General features: G+C 47.0%; 1 protein-coding gene across 3 annotated transcripts in view; it reads left to right on the top strand.

Annotated features, from left to right (window-relative positions):
* Nucleotides 1-15,007, top strand: part of SYT17 (synaptotagmin 17) — an 87,296-nt gene that overhangs the window by 53,009 nt on the left and 19,280 nt on the right. For all 3 annotated transcript variants that reach the window (XM_055561181.1, XM_055561179.1, XM_055561180.1), the window contains exon 7: nt 288-443. In XM_055561181.1, coding sequence (XP_055417156.1) covers nt 288-443 — 156 coding nt within the window. The remainder of the gene's footprint in view (nt 1-287; nt 444-15,007) is intronic.

Below are 15,007 nucleotides of genomic sequence, written 5' to 3'. Positions count from 1 at the left end.
GTTTCTTCATCTGTAAAATGAACACAATGCCTGACACATGCGGGGAGCTCAGTAAATCTTGCATGTCTAGAGAAAGAGAGAAAAGGGTGAGCAGAGAAGAAGGTGGGTGGGAAAAAGAAAAAAATATGTGGATAGATGGGGAAATGGATGAATGAAAGAAGGAGTGGAAACCTGGAATGGATGGACTGATGAAAGATGAAAGAATGGGTAGGTCACTGGGTCAAATGGTTGGAAAGTTAGGTAAATGGATGGATTGGGTTTCATGATCTCCAACACTCTATTCTCAGACCCATTTGTGAAAATTCAGCTGGTACATGGACTCAAGCTTGTGAAAACAAAGAAGACATCCTTCTTAAGAGGCACAATTGATCCCTTTTACAATGAATCCTTCAGCTTCAAAGTTCCCCAAGAAGAACTGGAAAATGCCAGCCTAGTGTTTACAGGTAGGTAGTGTTCCAGACATTGAGAACTACAGGTGAGACATATTCAACGTATTGTCCTAGGGATAGAAGGTGATCTCGAGAGGGTGATATTTAAGAACTTCATGTCTGGTGTTTAGCTGCCTGGGTTTGAACTCACCATTTGTGAATTTGGAAAAGATTTATAGAACCACAAAGTATAATCATTGCAAATGTGAATTTTGAAGCCAGATTTCCTGGCACTTCCACATAATTACTAAAGTCTTAGGCAAGTTACTTAGCCTCTCTGAGCTTCAGTTTCTGTCATCTACAAAATGTGGGCAATAATAGTACTTGTTTCATAGGTTTGTTGTGAAGATGAAGTGACTTATGACTTTGAGATAATCCTAAGTACTATGAGAGCTTTGATGATATGATGATTCAAGTAGCTTATGGTCTAGTAGGGAAACATAAGAAAATATGATCACCTAACTCAGAGAGGAGGATTTTGAAAGGCTTCCCAGAGGACATGGCATTTAAGTAAAGACTTCAGGTGCCACACTCTGGCTGAATCTATTGTTTCCAAAGTATAATTTAATCTACTGTTTCCAGGATGTATTGGTTATCTATTGCTGCAAAATCACCCCAAACTTTAGTGGTTTAAAACAATCAATATTTATTATCTCATATTTGCTGTGGGTCAAGAATCCAGGCATAGCTTTGCTCGGTGCTTCTGGCTGAGGTTCTCTGACAGGGCTGCCGTTAAGGTATTGGCTTGGGCTTCAGTCTCATCTGAAGGCTCACCTGAAGATCGGGTGGGGATCTGTTTTCAATCTTCTTCACATAGTTGTTGGCAGGATTCAGTTCCTTGCAGAATGTTGGCTTGGGGCCTCAGGTCCTTCCTGGATGTTGGCCAGTGACCTTGCCCAGTTACTTACCACATGGTCTGCTTCATAGCGCAACTTACAATATGGCAACTGGCTTAAAGTGGGCAAATGAAGGGGTAAGAGAGGATGGGCAAGAGGGAAGCTATAGTCCTTTTGTAACCTAGTCTTGGAAGTGACAACCTATCACTTTTGCCATATTCCACTCATTAGAAGCAACTCACTAGGTCCAGCTCACATTCAAGAGGCGGGGATTATACAAGGGTGTGGATACTGGGAGGTAAGGATCACTGAAGCCATTTAGAAGCTGCCCTCATCCACCACCACAACATAGATTTAATAGAAGTAATGGTTACTAATTCCTGTGTCCTTTTCACAGACTTCACCTGTATCATTGCTAATATTCATCATAGTCCACCCTGTCAAGTCATCATCATCCTCATCAATTTACAGGGCAAGCAGCTGAGGCTTAAAACATGAGCAATCGACCCAGGAGCTCCAGCTGGTAGACAGGATTCAAGCTCTGGTCTTGCTAGCTCCTAAGATCAAGGGCTCTGCATTTCCTCAAGCACCAAGGTCATGAGGGCATTAGGGATCTGACCTCATATTTTGAGGAGTCTTGCTCCAGACTAATTGGAAACCATCATCTGTTTAGATCCAGTCTAGAATCCTTGGCTTACAGGTCTCCCGAGAAAGCAGGCCGTAACTGAAAAATCCTTGCATGCAGTCCTTCCACTGAACAACCTTATTGCCTCTCATCCACAAGACTGCAGATATTCCATGCTCCAAGACCCCTCCAGGCAGGCTGGTCTGGGGTTTGTCAAGACCTGTCACCCCGAGAGTCTGCATCCAATCAGGGCCGCCTGCCCTAGCAGAGGTAATGATTTCTGATAGAACCTGTGATGGCTTCTGTCCAGATTGAGTTACCAACAAACTGGGACCTCGCTCTCCACAGTGTTTCAGGTCAAGACAGAAGACAGGGATTCCATCGACTCCTTAAAGGTGGCGAGCAGGCAGTGGGAGCCATATTGAACCAAGACTGGATCCAAGCATGGAATACGACTCCTCCCTCCCTCCTGAGAATAAAGGACCTATTGCATGTTTAGATCAGGAAGGGATTGGGGGAATGGGGCATTGTGAGAGCCCATGTGGAAAGTCCTGACACTTTTATATTTTACTTAAAATTTTATGACCAAAATATCACATCGTTGTGAGTGATACAACTGAAGGAAGTGTATGAATGGAGAATCAGAAGAACAGAGGGGTGCACTGCATAGCTTGGGTCCTTTGTGGCCTTGGGCAAGATCTGTGTGTTTCAGTTCTCTTATCTGTAAAACAGGGAAACCATACAAGGAGACCTCAAAGGACTATTACCTAGATTAAAAGAGATCCATTCGTAATCACTGCTAAGCACTGTGTCAAGCGCAGATCAAGCCCTCAGCCCTCAGGAAATCATACTCTCTTCCTCACCTCCTTCCAGGCCCTTCTCCCTGAAGTCACCACCTGGTGTGTCCCACTCCACACTTTTCTCCTTGTTCACGCAAATGTCATCCACATATGGAAGAGTCAGTTCTTTTAAAGAGTTATTCATTAATTCCAAAACTGTGTATTTAGCAATCTCTGCTCTCTTGTGAAAGTTTCTGGACCATTCTGTGGATGTCATTCTGAAACTTGCTCCTGTTTCAGGAACAGTGTGTTCAGTCCCTCCAGGTCAATGCAGATATGGATGGATCTAAGTCCTTATTTTTAATAACTACATCATATACCATCATGTGGCAGACTAGGATAAAAAGCCAAGGAGCAGGGATGGAAGTGTGTGACAGAGCATCAGAGCCTGTGAGAGGAACTCTGCAGGACCCTCCCCGGAGGACAGAAAATAATTGCATACAGTTCTGAGTTTATTTATTTATTTATTTATTCTTCTGTTTATTTATTTATTTATTTTACTTTACAATATTGTATTGGTTTTGCCATACATTGACTTGAGTCTATTTATTTTTTGAGCCACTTTAAATCCCATATGTGAAGCCCATACGGCCGAAGTCTCAAAACCATAGCGGCACTCCCATCCCCCACCCCAGCCATACCCTACATCCCTGCTTTGACACCCTCCACCCCCAGCTCCAGGGGGCTGTTCTCGTCTGTGGCCATCAGACAAGGCCTGTACTCTCCATTCGTGGAAAACCCACTTCTCTCCTTTAAAGGCCTTAGCTCAGGTTTTTCAGGTTAAAAGCCCATTGAAAATATTCTTTGTAGGGTAGGAAGGATTGCAGACTTCTGTGTCCCCCTAAGCGAGGGAGTCTCAAGCCTGGCTGCGCTTTGGAATCAGATGGGAGTTTTCACCTGCTGCCAGTGGCCAGATCCCACCACAGAGACTCTGGTTCAGCTAGGTTAGCTGGGGTCCTGGGCTCTTTAGAAATATCTGTATTTTAAAGCACCCTAGATATTTCTAATGCTCAGTCAGGGTTCCGAACCACAGTTTTGAGTGAAAATCCCCTCTGGGGTGGCATTTGCAGAAAGACCACCAGCTGGAATAATAGAGAAATGTGGATTTGAGCTGGGAGCTATCTCAGCAAAACTGTGACTCTCCGGAATTCGAATCCATGAGGTTCTAACTTGCTTTATTTATCCGCTGGGGAAAGAGCTGTCACCTCCAGGCTAAGGATCTGAAACCCAGCCCATTAGCATGTTTCCAAACACTTCCTAACAAAGGGAAGGTTGATCTGCAATTTAAGCGTTTGTGGAGAATCCTGGTAAAAGCCTGTAATTAGCCGGTGGGCTGGACTTTCTGAGCAGTTCGTTCCTGTGTGGGATGAGGTTCTTCAGCAGTTTTCAATCAGGTAATTTTTGCAGCTGAAGTTTAAAAGAAAAGAGAGGGGAAATGGCTTTTTGATTCCTGAGACAGCAGCGTGTGTTCCAGAGACCTTCTAGAAAGTAAAATGGAGTTGGCCACTGAGGTTACTGGGCTGTTATTGGAAGTAGGAGCTAAAAAGAAAGGAAAGAAAAAAAGAAATGTAGCTTGATAACAGCTCTTTGAAAAATTAAAAATAGAATTGCCATATGATCCAGCATTTCTGCTTCTGAGTATATGCCCAAAAGAATTGAAAGCAGAATTCAAGACATTTGCACACTCGTGTTCATAGCAGCCTTATTCACAACAGCTAAAAAGAGCAGAGGAGGAGGGGTGGGAGTTGAGGAGTGGCCAACCTAAGTGTCCACTGATGGGTGCATAAATGGATGAACAGAATGTGGTGTATACATACAGTGGCATGTTGCTCAGCCTTAAAAGAAGGGAAACTGATACATGCTCCAACATGAGTGAGCCTAGAGGACATTATGCTAAGTAATAGTGAAAGTGAAAGTGAAGTCGCTCAGTCGTGTCCGACTCTTAGCAACGCCATGGACTGCAGCCTACCAGGCTCCTCCATCCATGGGATTTTCCAGGCAAGAGTACTGGAGTGGGGTGCCATTGCTAAGTAATAAGCCAGATACAAAAGGACAAATACTGTATCATTCCCCTTATATGAAGTACTTAGAGTAATCAAACTGATAAGAGACAGAAAGCAGCATAGGTTATCAGGGGTGGAGGGGAGGGGAGAATGGAAAGTTAGTGTTTAATGGGTAGAGAATTTTAGTTTGGGAGCATGTAAAGATTCTGGAGATGGATGGTGGTGATGGCTGCACCATGTGGATTGTCTTAATGCCACTGTGTACCTTGGGGCTTCCTGGATGGCTCAGCAGTGAAAAGTCCGCCAGCAGTGCAGGAGATGTAGGAGACGCGAGTTCAATCCCTGGGTCGGGAAGAGCCCCTGGAGGAGGGCATGGCAACCCACTCCAGTATTCTTGCCTGCAGAATCCCATGGATGGAGGAGGCTGCTGGGCTGCAATCCATAGGGTTGCAAAGAGTCAGACTTGACTGAAACAACTGTGCGTGCACGCATACCTTAAAGTGGTTAAAATGGTAAATTTTATGTTACATGCATTTTACCACAATTTTAAAAAGCAAGAAGATAAGAAATGCAGCTTAAGCTCCATAGAACCCCAGGGTTTCCTAGTAGTTCCTGGAGGCTGAGGCCAGAGCCTCACAGACTGTCCTCTCTAAGGGGTTTAGAACAGTGGTTAGGGGCCAGATCCTTGAGCAAGATTCCCAGGGTTCACTCTGTGATCTTGGCACTCTTCTCAGCTTCTCTTTGCCTCAGCTTCCTCATCTGTAAAATGGGGACAGTGGTCCTGACTTCAGTAGATTGTGGTCAAGCCCAAAATGAATTAATACATATGAAGGCTTAGAATGGTGCTCGGCTCAGAGAAAGTGCTCCTTAAGTATTGGCTACTATTATTACTACTAGACAGACACCAAATTTATGCAGCTAGATGCCATCTTAAAGCTTCTGAAAGAAGATGGGTTATTATATATAAATAAATACTTTGTTCTAGCCACTTTATCAGTTTGGACTCTGAGATTCTGTGGAAAGCTCAAAAAGGGAAGGAAGCACTTATTTTGTAGACTTACCTGGGTTGGGTATTTTCTCTTCTAGTCACTCTCCTTCCTGGTGTCAGAAGAAGGCCGTATGTCTGCTTGGAGGTGAAGTTTTGGGGTGCTTGCTAGATTAGAAGTAACTGAAGTTCATGTCCTGATCCTCTGGCCTGGCCTTCTGAAAAGCATTCAAAGCTCGACCTCATCTGGTGACTGTAGTCAAGAAGCAGTTAGCTAAGAAAAGGTTCCCTGCACCTGGGGGCAGCAGGAGTAGGCACCACTGCCTACAGGTGGCCTCTGATGCCAGAGCTGGGGGCAGGCAGGGTCCAGCTCCCTGGGCCAGGAGCCAACTAGGCATCAGTCCCCACTGAAAGACTCTTTTTGAGCAAATTCTGTGTGCTGTTGCTGTTCAGTCGGTATATCATGTCTGACTCTCTGACCCCAGGGACTGCAGCATGCCAGGCTTCCCTGCCTTTCACTATCTCCCGGAGTTTGCTCAAATTCATGTCCACTGAGTCGGTGATGCCATCCAACCATCTCATCCTCTGCTGCTAGATGCTCCTTACTCAGTAGACCACCAGACGTTCATGACACATGTTCTCACGGAGCTTACTTCTAGCAGAGGGACATTAATCAAATGCCACAGCAGTACAAACTCATTGTGAATTGGTCTGAGGGTTATGAGGCGGAGAGCAGGGCCTATTGCAGAGTGCCCGAGCCAGTCTGGGGAGTGAGAGGAGGCAACGTGGGGGCTGGGAACTGTAGGGTGTAGGGAGGGAGGCAAGGTCAGGCAGGGCTGGAGGAGAAACCGAGCCTGACTTCACACTTCAGCCTGGTGCTCACGGCCTGCCAGGGGTCAGCAGGGAAGACCCGTGCCCTGCTGACCCCCCAAACCTGCTAGAGTTTCTCAAGGCAGCTGCTACAGGAATTGACCTGTACATAGGCTTAGAAAGGGAGCCTTCAGTGATAACCAGCTCTGAGCAGCTGCACAGCACCCGGGAAGGGAAACCAGGCAATGACTGACACTCCTAGCTTTTACCAACTCTCAGCGTCTGTAGTTAAAACTAGAAAACTTGGTGCCTCAAACTTTCACATGCACAGGCATCTACCAGGGGTTTGTTAAAATGCAGATTCTGACTCCATCTGGGGTGGGGCCTGGGATTCTGCATTTCTGACAGCGCCCAAGTGATGCAGATGCTGAGGTCTGCAGACCACACTTTGGGGAGCAGATACATAGAGACCCAGGAAGTGCTTTAGGGTGAGTGACCATCTTTCTGTCTGTGTTGAAAGAATCAAACTCTGCAGCAGTGATCCTAACCTCTGCACATCATTAGATTTTCTAACCCCATCTGTACGTTAGTATTACGTGGGGTCTTAAAAATATCTTGATGCCCAGGCCCGGAGCAACTACATCAGCTGGAGCACCTGTATCTTGGATGGGGTGGGTGTATCTTTCAGCGCTCCCCACGTGGATCTCTTGTGCAGTCTGGACTGGCAAGCATTTGCCTTCCTGTTCTGCCTCCCTCCCCATCCCGCTGTCTGCTTGGAGGCCTCCCAGACCCCTCTCTGAGAGCGAGTTCCAAGGCACCTGGTCTGTTTTCCATAATTGCTTGGCTTTCTGCAGCTGTAGCATCAAATTGGTTAATTGAATCTGCTGGTGAGATGAGACGGGTAGAGAGGCGTAGAGGAGAATGAGAAGGGAGGTCTGGAGCACAGTGTGCCGCCCTCTTGCCTGGAAAGACCTCAGAGTTGAATGGGTACCAGAGGACATGCTGGAAAAGTGTCAGGGTTTGGGACATGAGGCAGTAGTTTTCCAGTGGAGGAGAGGAGGGCAAGCCAGTCTGAGAGGGGCATAACCATTCAGTGAGAGACAGAAACTCCCTTGAGATCGAGATGCCATGGATTTGTTCCAGGGTACAGATGTTCCCCAACATCTGGCCTTGGCCCACCTATGCTCTGCCTCCTCTCTGCAGCCTCCTGCATGCTCTGACTTCTCCCCTCCTGGACCTACTCACTGGGCAGCAGGCCCATCTCTGCCTCCTAGAGAGATGGTTGCTCAGAGTATGGATTGAAGTGTGCAATTTGGTTCAGATATCACCTTTACCACTCAGCAAGTGCGTGTGACCTTGGGCGATTGAGATCTCTCTTCTGAGCCTCAGGTTCCTCCTCTGTTTCTTCCAGTCTCAACAGTTCAGGTAAAAAGCTTTGGGCAGTGCCTTGTACTTAGGTGTTGCTCAATAAATACCGGATTGATTATGATGATGACGGTGAGATGGATGGATCTGCCATAGAGGAGGGGACCCTGGAATGACCCAGACTTGGGTTTGAACCTTGGCTCCATTGTGAACCAGCTGTGTGACTTTAAGAAAATTACCCCACCTCTTTGAATCTCAGCTTTCTCTTGTGTAAAATCCAGCATGTCATTCCTATTATGGGAATTAAACACAGGTCAGCTTGTGGACCTGTCCATCCAGAAATGACCACTTGGAAATTCATACCTGCTGTTCTAATCATTGCAAAGTGCATGAGAATCAAAACGCTGACACTTTTGAGGTTAGCCGCTCAGCCCAGCATCTGACTCCTCACCTAAACACCAGCATCCCACATCTGCCAGAAGCTACAGTGTCCAGCAACCAGGGCTGGACACTAAAGCTGTGTGGACTCAGCGCCAGAACCAGGCCAGCTTGTGTTGCCTGCAGTGCCCTGGGGGTGGAAGCATGTGAGGAGCTGGCAGTGGGCACTTGGCTCCATCCAGACCTGGTCATGGGCAGTGAGCAGCAGAGTGGAGAAACTAGAGCCTCGGCTTTCTAGCCAGAGGGCCTTGAAAGTGGATCCCTGGGAGCCAGAGTGGGAAAGATGCAGAGAGGATGCAGCTCCAGAAGGGATCCATCCAGTAAGCTTGTGTGTGAACTGCTAAACTCATCCTCAGGCTGTGCAGGAGTGGAGATGACCCCACACAGTGTATCAGAGACTGAGACCAGAACCGCAGGGTAGACCACCATGTCCTGAGCTGGCCCCTGGGGGATGCACGTGACGGGCAGATAGTAATAACACTGCAGAGGCTTTGAAAACTGACCAGTTGCTGGAGTAACGGCACATGAAGGCAGGTTAGAACTTGTGCTCTGAGCCTAGCCTGTGATCATCTGCCTGCTAGAAGTAAAAAAGATCAACATATTCAGTAGAATTGGGACAACACCTATACTGTCATAAGATTTGAAATACCCAGGTTGCAATCCCAAATTACCTGATGTATGAAGACCGAGCAAAATTTGACAAATTCCTAGAGTTAATATAATCAACAAACATTAACCACAAGATGACCCAGATATTGAAATTATCAAAGACATTAAAACAGCTATTATAACCATGCTTCAGAAAGTAAGGGTGAACCATCTTGAAAAGAACGGTAAGATAGAGAAGATCAACAGACCAGCAGATACAGGAATAGAAGGTATAAAAAAGAACCAAATGGAAAATTTAGAGCTGAAAAGTACAATAACTGAAATAAAATATTCATTGGATGGACTCAATAGCAAAATGGAAATAACAGAGGGAAGAGTTTGTGAACTTGAAGCGAGATCAGGAGAAATTAGGCAATCTGAACAACAGAGAATAAAAAATTCTCTGAGTGGTGGCAGGGGAGAGGGAAAGAATAGAAAAAAGACCTATGGAGAAATATTAAAAAGTCTAATATTCATGTCACATGGATCTCAGGAGAGAAGAGAAACAGTGGGGAGCATTGGGGTGGGGGTGAATGACTCCAACTCAACAGAACCAGTACTGTCCTTCCCTTCCCAGAAAGCATCAACATGTCATGAGTAGACAGTACTGCATGTGGACAAGGTCAGCTAGATCTAGCTTCACACTCTGTGTGACTGCAGGCAAGCTGCTTTACCTCTCCGAGCCTCAGTTTTCTTGTCTGAACGATGCTGCTGCTGCTGCTCAGTCGCTTCAGTCGTGTCCGACTCTGTGCGACCCCATGGACTGCAGCCTACCAGGCTTCTCCGTCCTTGGGATTCTCCAAGCAAGAACACTGGAGTAGGTTGCCATTTCCTTCTCCAATGCATGAAAGTGGAAAGTGAAAGTGAAGTCACTCAGTCATGTCCGACTCTTAGCGACCCCATGGACTGCAGCCTACCAGGCTCCTCCGTCCATGGAATTTTCCAGGCAAGAGTACTGGAGTGGGGTGCCATTGCCTTCTCCGTCTGAACGATGGGAACAGTAATATTTGAGGTTATTGTGAGCCTCCTATGTATTCATTATCTCACTTATCTTTCAACACCATATAAGGTATGGTCTCTTTGATGGCTATTTTTCAGCTGGGGAAACTGAAGCTCAGAGAAGGGAAATGAGATGAGTTGAATCAACTGCAAAGACTGAGAGAGCATCCCCACAAGGCTGTCCTCGATTCAGACACCCAGCTCAGGAATCCCCAGAACCACCTTCACTTCAGGCCAATGGGCTACAAATTCACAAGCTCTGTGACCACACTCAGGTTTAATATGTTACCAGAATGATACACAGGACTCAGGAAAGCACTATTTATGACCACAGTTTTATGATAGTGAAAGGATGCAAATTAGAATCTGTCCACCGACTTGATGGACATGGGTTTGGGTAGACTCCAGGAGTTGGTGATGGACAGGGAGGCCTGGAGTGCTGCAGTTCATGGGGTCGCAAAGGTCGGACGCGACTGAGCGACTGAACTGAACTGAGGAAAGAGACGCTCAGGGCAGAGTCCAGAGGGTCCTGTCATCCTCTTCCTGTGGAGTCATGGGTGGCAGTACCTCCACCTGGTCACAAGGGGGTAACAGTGTGCATAGAGTATTGCCAACCAAGGAGCCTTTGATATCTAGAGTTTTAACTGGGGCTTGATCACACTCTGTCCAGTGGCCGACCTTCTGTCTCCAGCACCGCCTAGAGGTCCAACTTGTGCCTCAGTCATGACGGGTCTGAACTGAACTGAGTGACTGAAAGCTCCCATCATAAATCACATTGTTAGTCCCACGGCCAGAGCCCCCAGGCACACAAAGGCATGCCTGCCAGACATCCCAGGGTCTTGGAGATCACCTCCCGGGAGCCACGGGCATAGACCAGACCTCGCTTTGGGTAAGTGAATTCTTCATTGCACTAGTCACTAGCAAGTCACTAGTCACTTGTGCCAAGTCACCCAGCTGGTGAGTGGCTGAGCCAAGCTTCCCACTCAGTCTGTTTGGTTCCAACTGACTCTTCAGCATACACTTATGTGTGTATGAGTCACCTGGGGGAATCTTGTTAAAATGCAGATTCCCAACCAGTCTGAGATAGGACTTGAGCATCTATATTTCTAATACATTGCATGGCACCAGTGCTGGTATGGGGACCACAGTTTGAATAGCAAGAAGACCCTCCTCTGTTCTCCCACGTTACTCCAATATATGGAGAAGCAGGAGGGGGCAGATCAAACAGAACCTGTAGAGCCAGAAGTTTGCAACTTTTTCCAGGTGCTTTGCGACACTTTTGGGGGGTTTTGACTGGGAAGTGATAGGATTTGGATAATGTTCTAAAGTTTCATTCCAGCTGTTGAGTCGAGAATGGGCTGTCAGGGAGCTGGTAGGGGAGTGAGAAGTCCATGTGTGAGGCTGTATGCTGATGATCCAGGGGAGAGGTAAAGGTGGCTTGGGCCAGGGAGGTGGCAGAGGGGATTCAGAGAAATGACACGATGGGATGTAATTACATTGGCAGAGACAACAAAACATGCCAGTGGATTAGATGTAAAGGACAATTCCCTATCTTGGCAAGGTACTTGACTCTGAACTAGGATTTCCTTGTTTGTAGATCTCAGCTGCCACCTCACAGGGTGTTGCAGGGACAAAAGGAAATCGTGTTTGCCACAGGCTTGGCACAGTGCTTGGTGAGGGTTCTGTGGATTGTGGCTTTGACCTTGCACATGGGTAGAGGCCAAGTCATCAGGAGGTGGAGGTGGAGACCTGTCATAGTGGGGCTCCCCTGGCAGAACATGGAGCCCCCAGCAGCACCCCCACCTCACCTCTCCTCCAGAGAGCTCCTTGAGGCTACCAGAGTCCACTCAGGGGGCAAAACTTGGCTGGATCTTAAACATTCATTTTGGGTTGCAGTGGCAGCCTTTGAAGACCAGGCCAGCTGCCCGAGTTCCTGGGGGCCTTTATTCCACTTGCATGGCTGTTTAATAATTTTGGTGCCTTTGGATGAAGCCTCATTCCAGACAAGTCTCCATGAGGGCCACCATCAGGGGGCTGGGGATTTATCCAGTCGTCCGTGTCCCTAAGGGCCTGAGAAAGGGGAGCCAGTGGAGGCCAGGTTCGGCCTCGCCTGTACCTCAATGCTGGCTGCAGGCAGTCAGGCTCGGCAGCCGAGCCAGCAACTGGGAGAGGGGGCTGGCTTGTGTGTGGAATAAAGGCAGAAATCGAGAGTATCCTTTCAGACATCCCTTCTGTCCATTGCCTCATCCTGGCCCTGCCAACCCAGAGCTGCCAGTCAGCTGGAGAAGGCTTAACCTTTAAAATGCCAGGGCCTGCAGGGCACAAGCTGTAGTGTTACCTGTCTCTCTATTTCAAGGATAGCCTTTGCTGTAGTGGTATTTCCAGAGCTATTTGCTGTGTCTTCAAAATCAGAAAACCAGATTCCAGAGTTTGGTTGCTATATCACTTTTAATATCTTTGAGCTGCCATTCTTCATTTTCCAGATGCATATAGAAACTATCTTTGAGGTGTTCATTTCCCCCCCTGGTTTCTTATTTTAAATTTCTTTTTTTCCCCAGTTTTATTGGGAAGTAATTGACATCCATCAGTGCGCATGTTTAAGATGTACAGCAGGATGGTTTGATTTACATATAAATTGTGAAACGATCACCACAATAGGCTTCTAACATCTATCATCTCCTATAGATACAATTTTATAAAAGAAAAAAATTTCCCCCTATGATGAGAACTCTTAACTTTCCTGTGTATCATACTGTGTTAACTATAGTCAACATGTTGTACGTTACATGCCCAGTACTTATTTATCTTACAACTGGAAGTTTGTACCTTTTGACTGCCTTCTTCCTCACCCCTCCCCTCCCCACCCTGTTCATTCAGCTTTTAACAAGGATAATGACACATATAGCATCTCCTATATGCCAGGAGCTACTCCAACTGTTTTCACTTGAATTAACTTATTTAATCCTCACGCAAACACTATGATGGGGGTGTCGTCATCAGGTTAGTGAGGAGACTGAGTGATAGATGAGCACCAGGTTCAAGACCCTGGAGCCAGCATTCAGACTCGGGTTGTCTGGATCCAGAGTCCGGGCTCGCCACTGCCCAGTTCAGTTCAGTTCAGTCGCTCAGTCATGTCCGACTCTTTGCGACCCCATGAATCGCAGCACGCCAGGCCTCCCTGTCCATCACCAACTCCCGGAGTTCACTCAAACTCATGTCCATCCAGTTGGTGATGCCATCCAGCCATCTCATCCTCTGTCGTCCCCTTCTCCTCCCGTCCCCAGTCCCTCCCAGCATTAGGGTCTTTTCCAATGAGTCAACTGTTTGCATGAGGTGGCCAAAGTACTGGAGTTTCAGCTTTAGCATCATTCCTTCCAAAGAAATCCCAGGGCTGATCTCCTTTAGAATGGATTGGTTGGATCTCCTTGCAGTCCAAGGGACTCTCAAGAGTCTTCTCCAACACCACAGTTCAAAAGCATCAATTCTTTGGTGCTCAGCTTTCTTCACAGTCCAATTCTCACATCCATACATGACCACTGGAACAACCATAGCTTTGACTAGACGGACCTTTGTTGGCAAAGTAATGTCTCTGCTTTTGAATATGCTATCTAGGTTGGTCATAACTTTCCTTCCAAGGAGTAAGTGTTTTTTAATTTCATGGGTACAATCACCATCTGCAGTGATTTTGGATAGCCTCAAATATTTATCAAGCCCCTACTGTGCTGCAATGCTGTGCTTAGTTGCTAGAGAAATAACAGAAAGATAGAAATAATCCATCCTTTCATGGATGGCATTCTAGTTGGGGTGAGATAAACAAAAAACAAACACACACCTAAAGAAAAGTAAAGGAAGGCAACAGAGGGGACCTGGAGCATTACTTTATTATTATTTTTTTAATATTTATTTAGTTAGCTGAGCTGGATCTTAGTTGCAGCGCATGGGATCTTTAGTTGTGACATGTGGGATCTAGTTCCGTGACCAGGAATTGAACCCAGACCCCCTGTTTTGGGAGCTACAGAGTCTTAGCCACTAGACCACCAGGGAAGCTGAGAGAGGACCAGCCCTGCAGAGATGGGAGAGAGGGACATGCTAGGCAGAAGAAATGGCATATGCAAAGGCCCTGAGGTAACAATGACCTTATTCAAAGAAAAGAAGGAAGGTTAAGTGACCAGAGCACGTTAATGAGGGTAGTAACTCATGCAGTGAGGTCAGTGATAAGTAGGGGCCGTGGGAGGGGGCTTAGGGGATAAGTACTTACTGACCAGCTCCCGCATGCCCAAGATTGTGTAGCACTGGAGACACAGAGGTGAGCAAGGCAGATACGGCTCCTGCCTTCACGAAGGATGGGTGAGCTGACATGAGTGCAGGACACTTAGCACACAGCAGATGCACAGTGGGTGTAATTTTCTTTCCCTCTTTGTAAGTTGACATGAAAACTGCCTCCCTGGGTGTCTGCCTGACCCCCACCCCCTGCATTAAATCAGGACAGAATGTAGTTGACTTATAATGGCAATTATGTCTAGAGATGGCCTTAGGCAAGGACATGATTTACCAGGGGAAAAAAAAGCACACAAGTGGGTGAAGAATAGGCAGAGTGGGCGGAAAGGCTCAGCCTTCCCTCTGTCTCCAGGAGCTGGTGTCTACACTGGCTGGAGAAGGGGAGGAGCAGGGTGCGGAGGGGTGTCTTTGGGGCTTAACTCTCAGCCACTCCCTTTAGGATCCCAAGTTACAGAGATCCAGGAAGGGTGTCCATTGGCTTGGTGCCAAAGATCCCATTATGTGTCTGCTTTCAGATTTTATTCTGCCTCATTTTGTTGGGGCTGGAGAAGCAGAGGAGAGACATCCTGTGGATGATTCATGGGTGGGGTTCTCTTCCATCCTTGTTCAGGGTCACGTTGACTTCTCAGTGGCCCCTTTGGTACAGAGGGGCCAAGATGCTTAAGAAATGCATGGACAACCACGTGATAAAATGAGGGTCCCTAGCCTCATACAAGAAAAGTGAAACTGAAAGTCACTCAGTCATGTCCAACT

Source organism: Bubalus kerabau, chromosome 23 (genome assembly GCF_029407905.1).
Source record: "Bubalus kerabau isolate K-KA32 ecotype Philippines breed swamp buffalo chromosome 23, PCC_UOA_SB_1v2, whole genome shotgun sequence".
In the NCBI taxonomy this organism is placed as follows: Eukaryota; Metazoa; Chordata; class Mammalia; order Artiodactyla; family Bovidae; genus Bubalus; species Bubalus kerabau.
The sequence above is the reverse complement of the archived record's forward strand: the minus strand, read 5'-3'. Positions and strand labels throughout refer to the sequence as shown.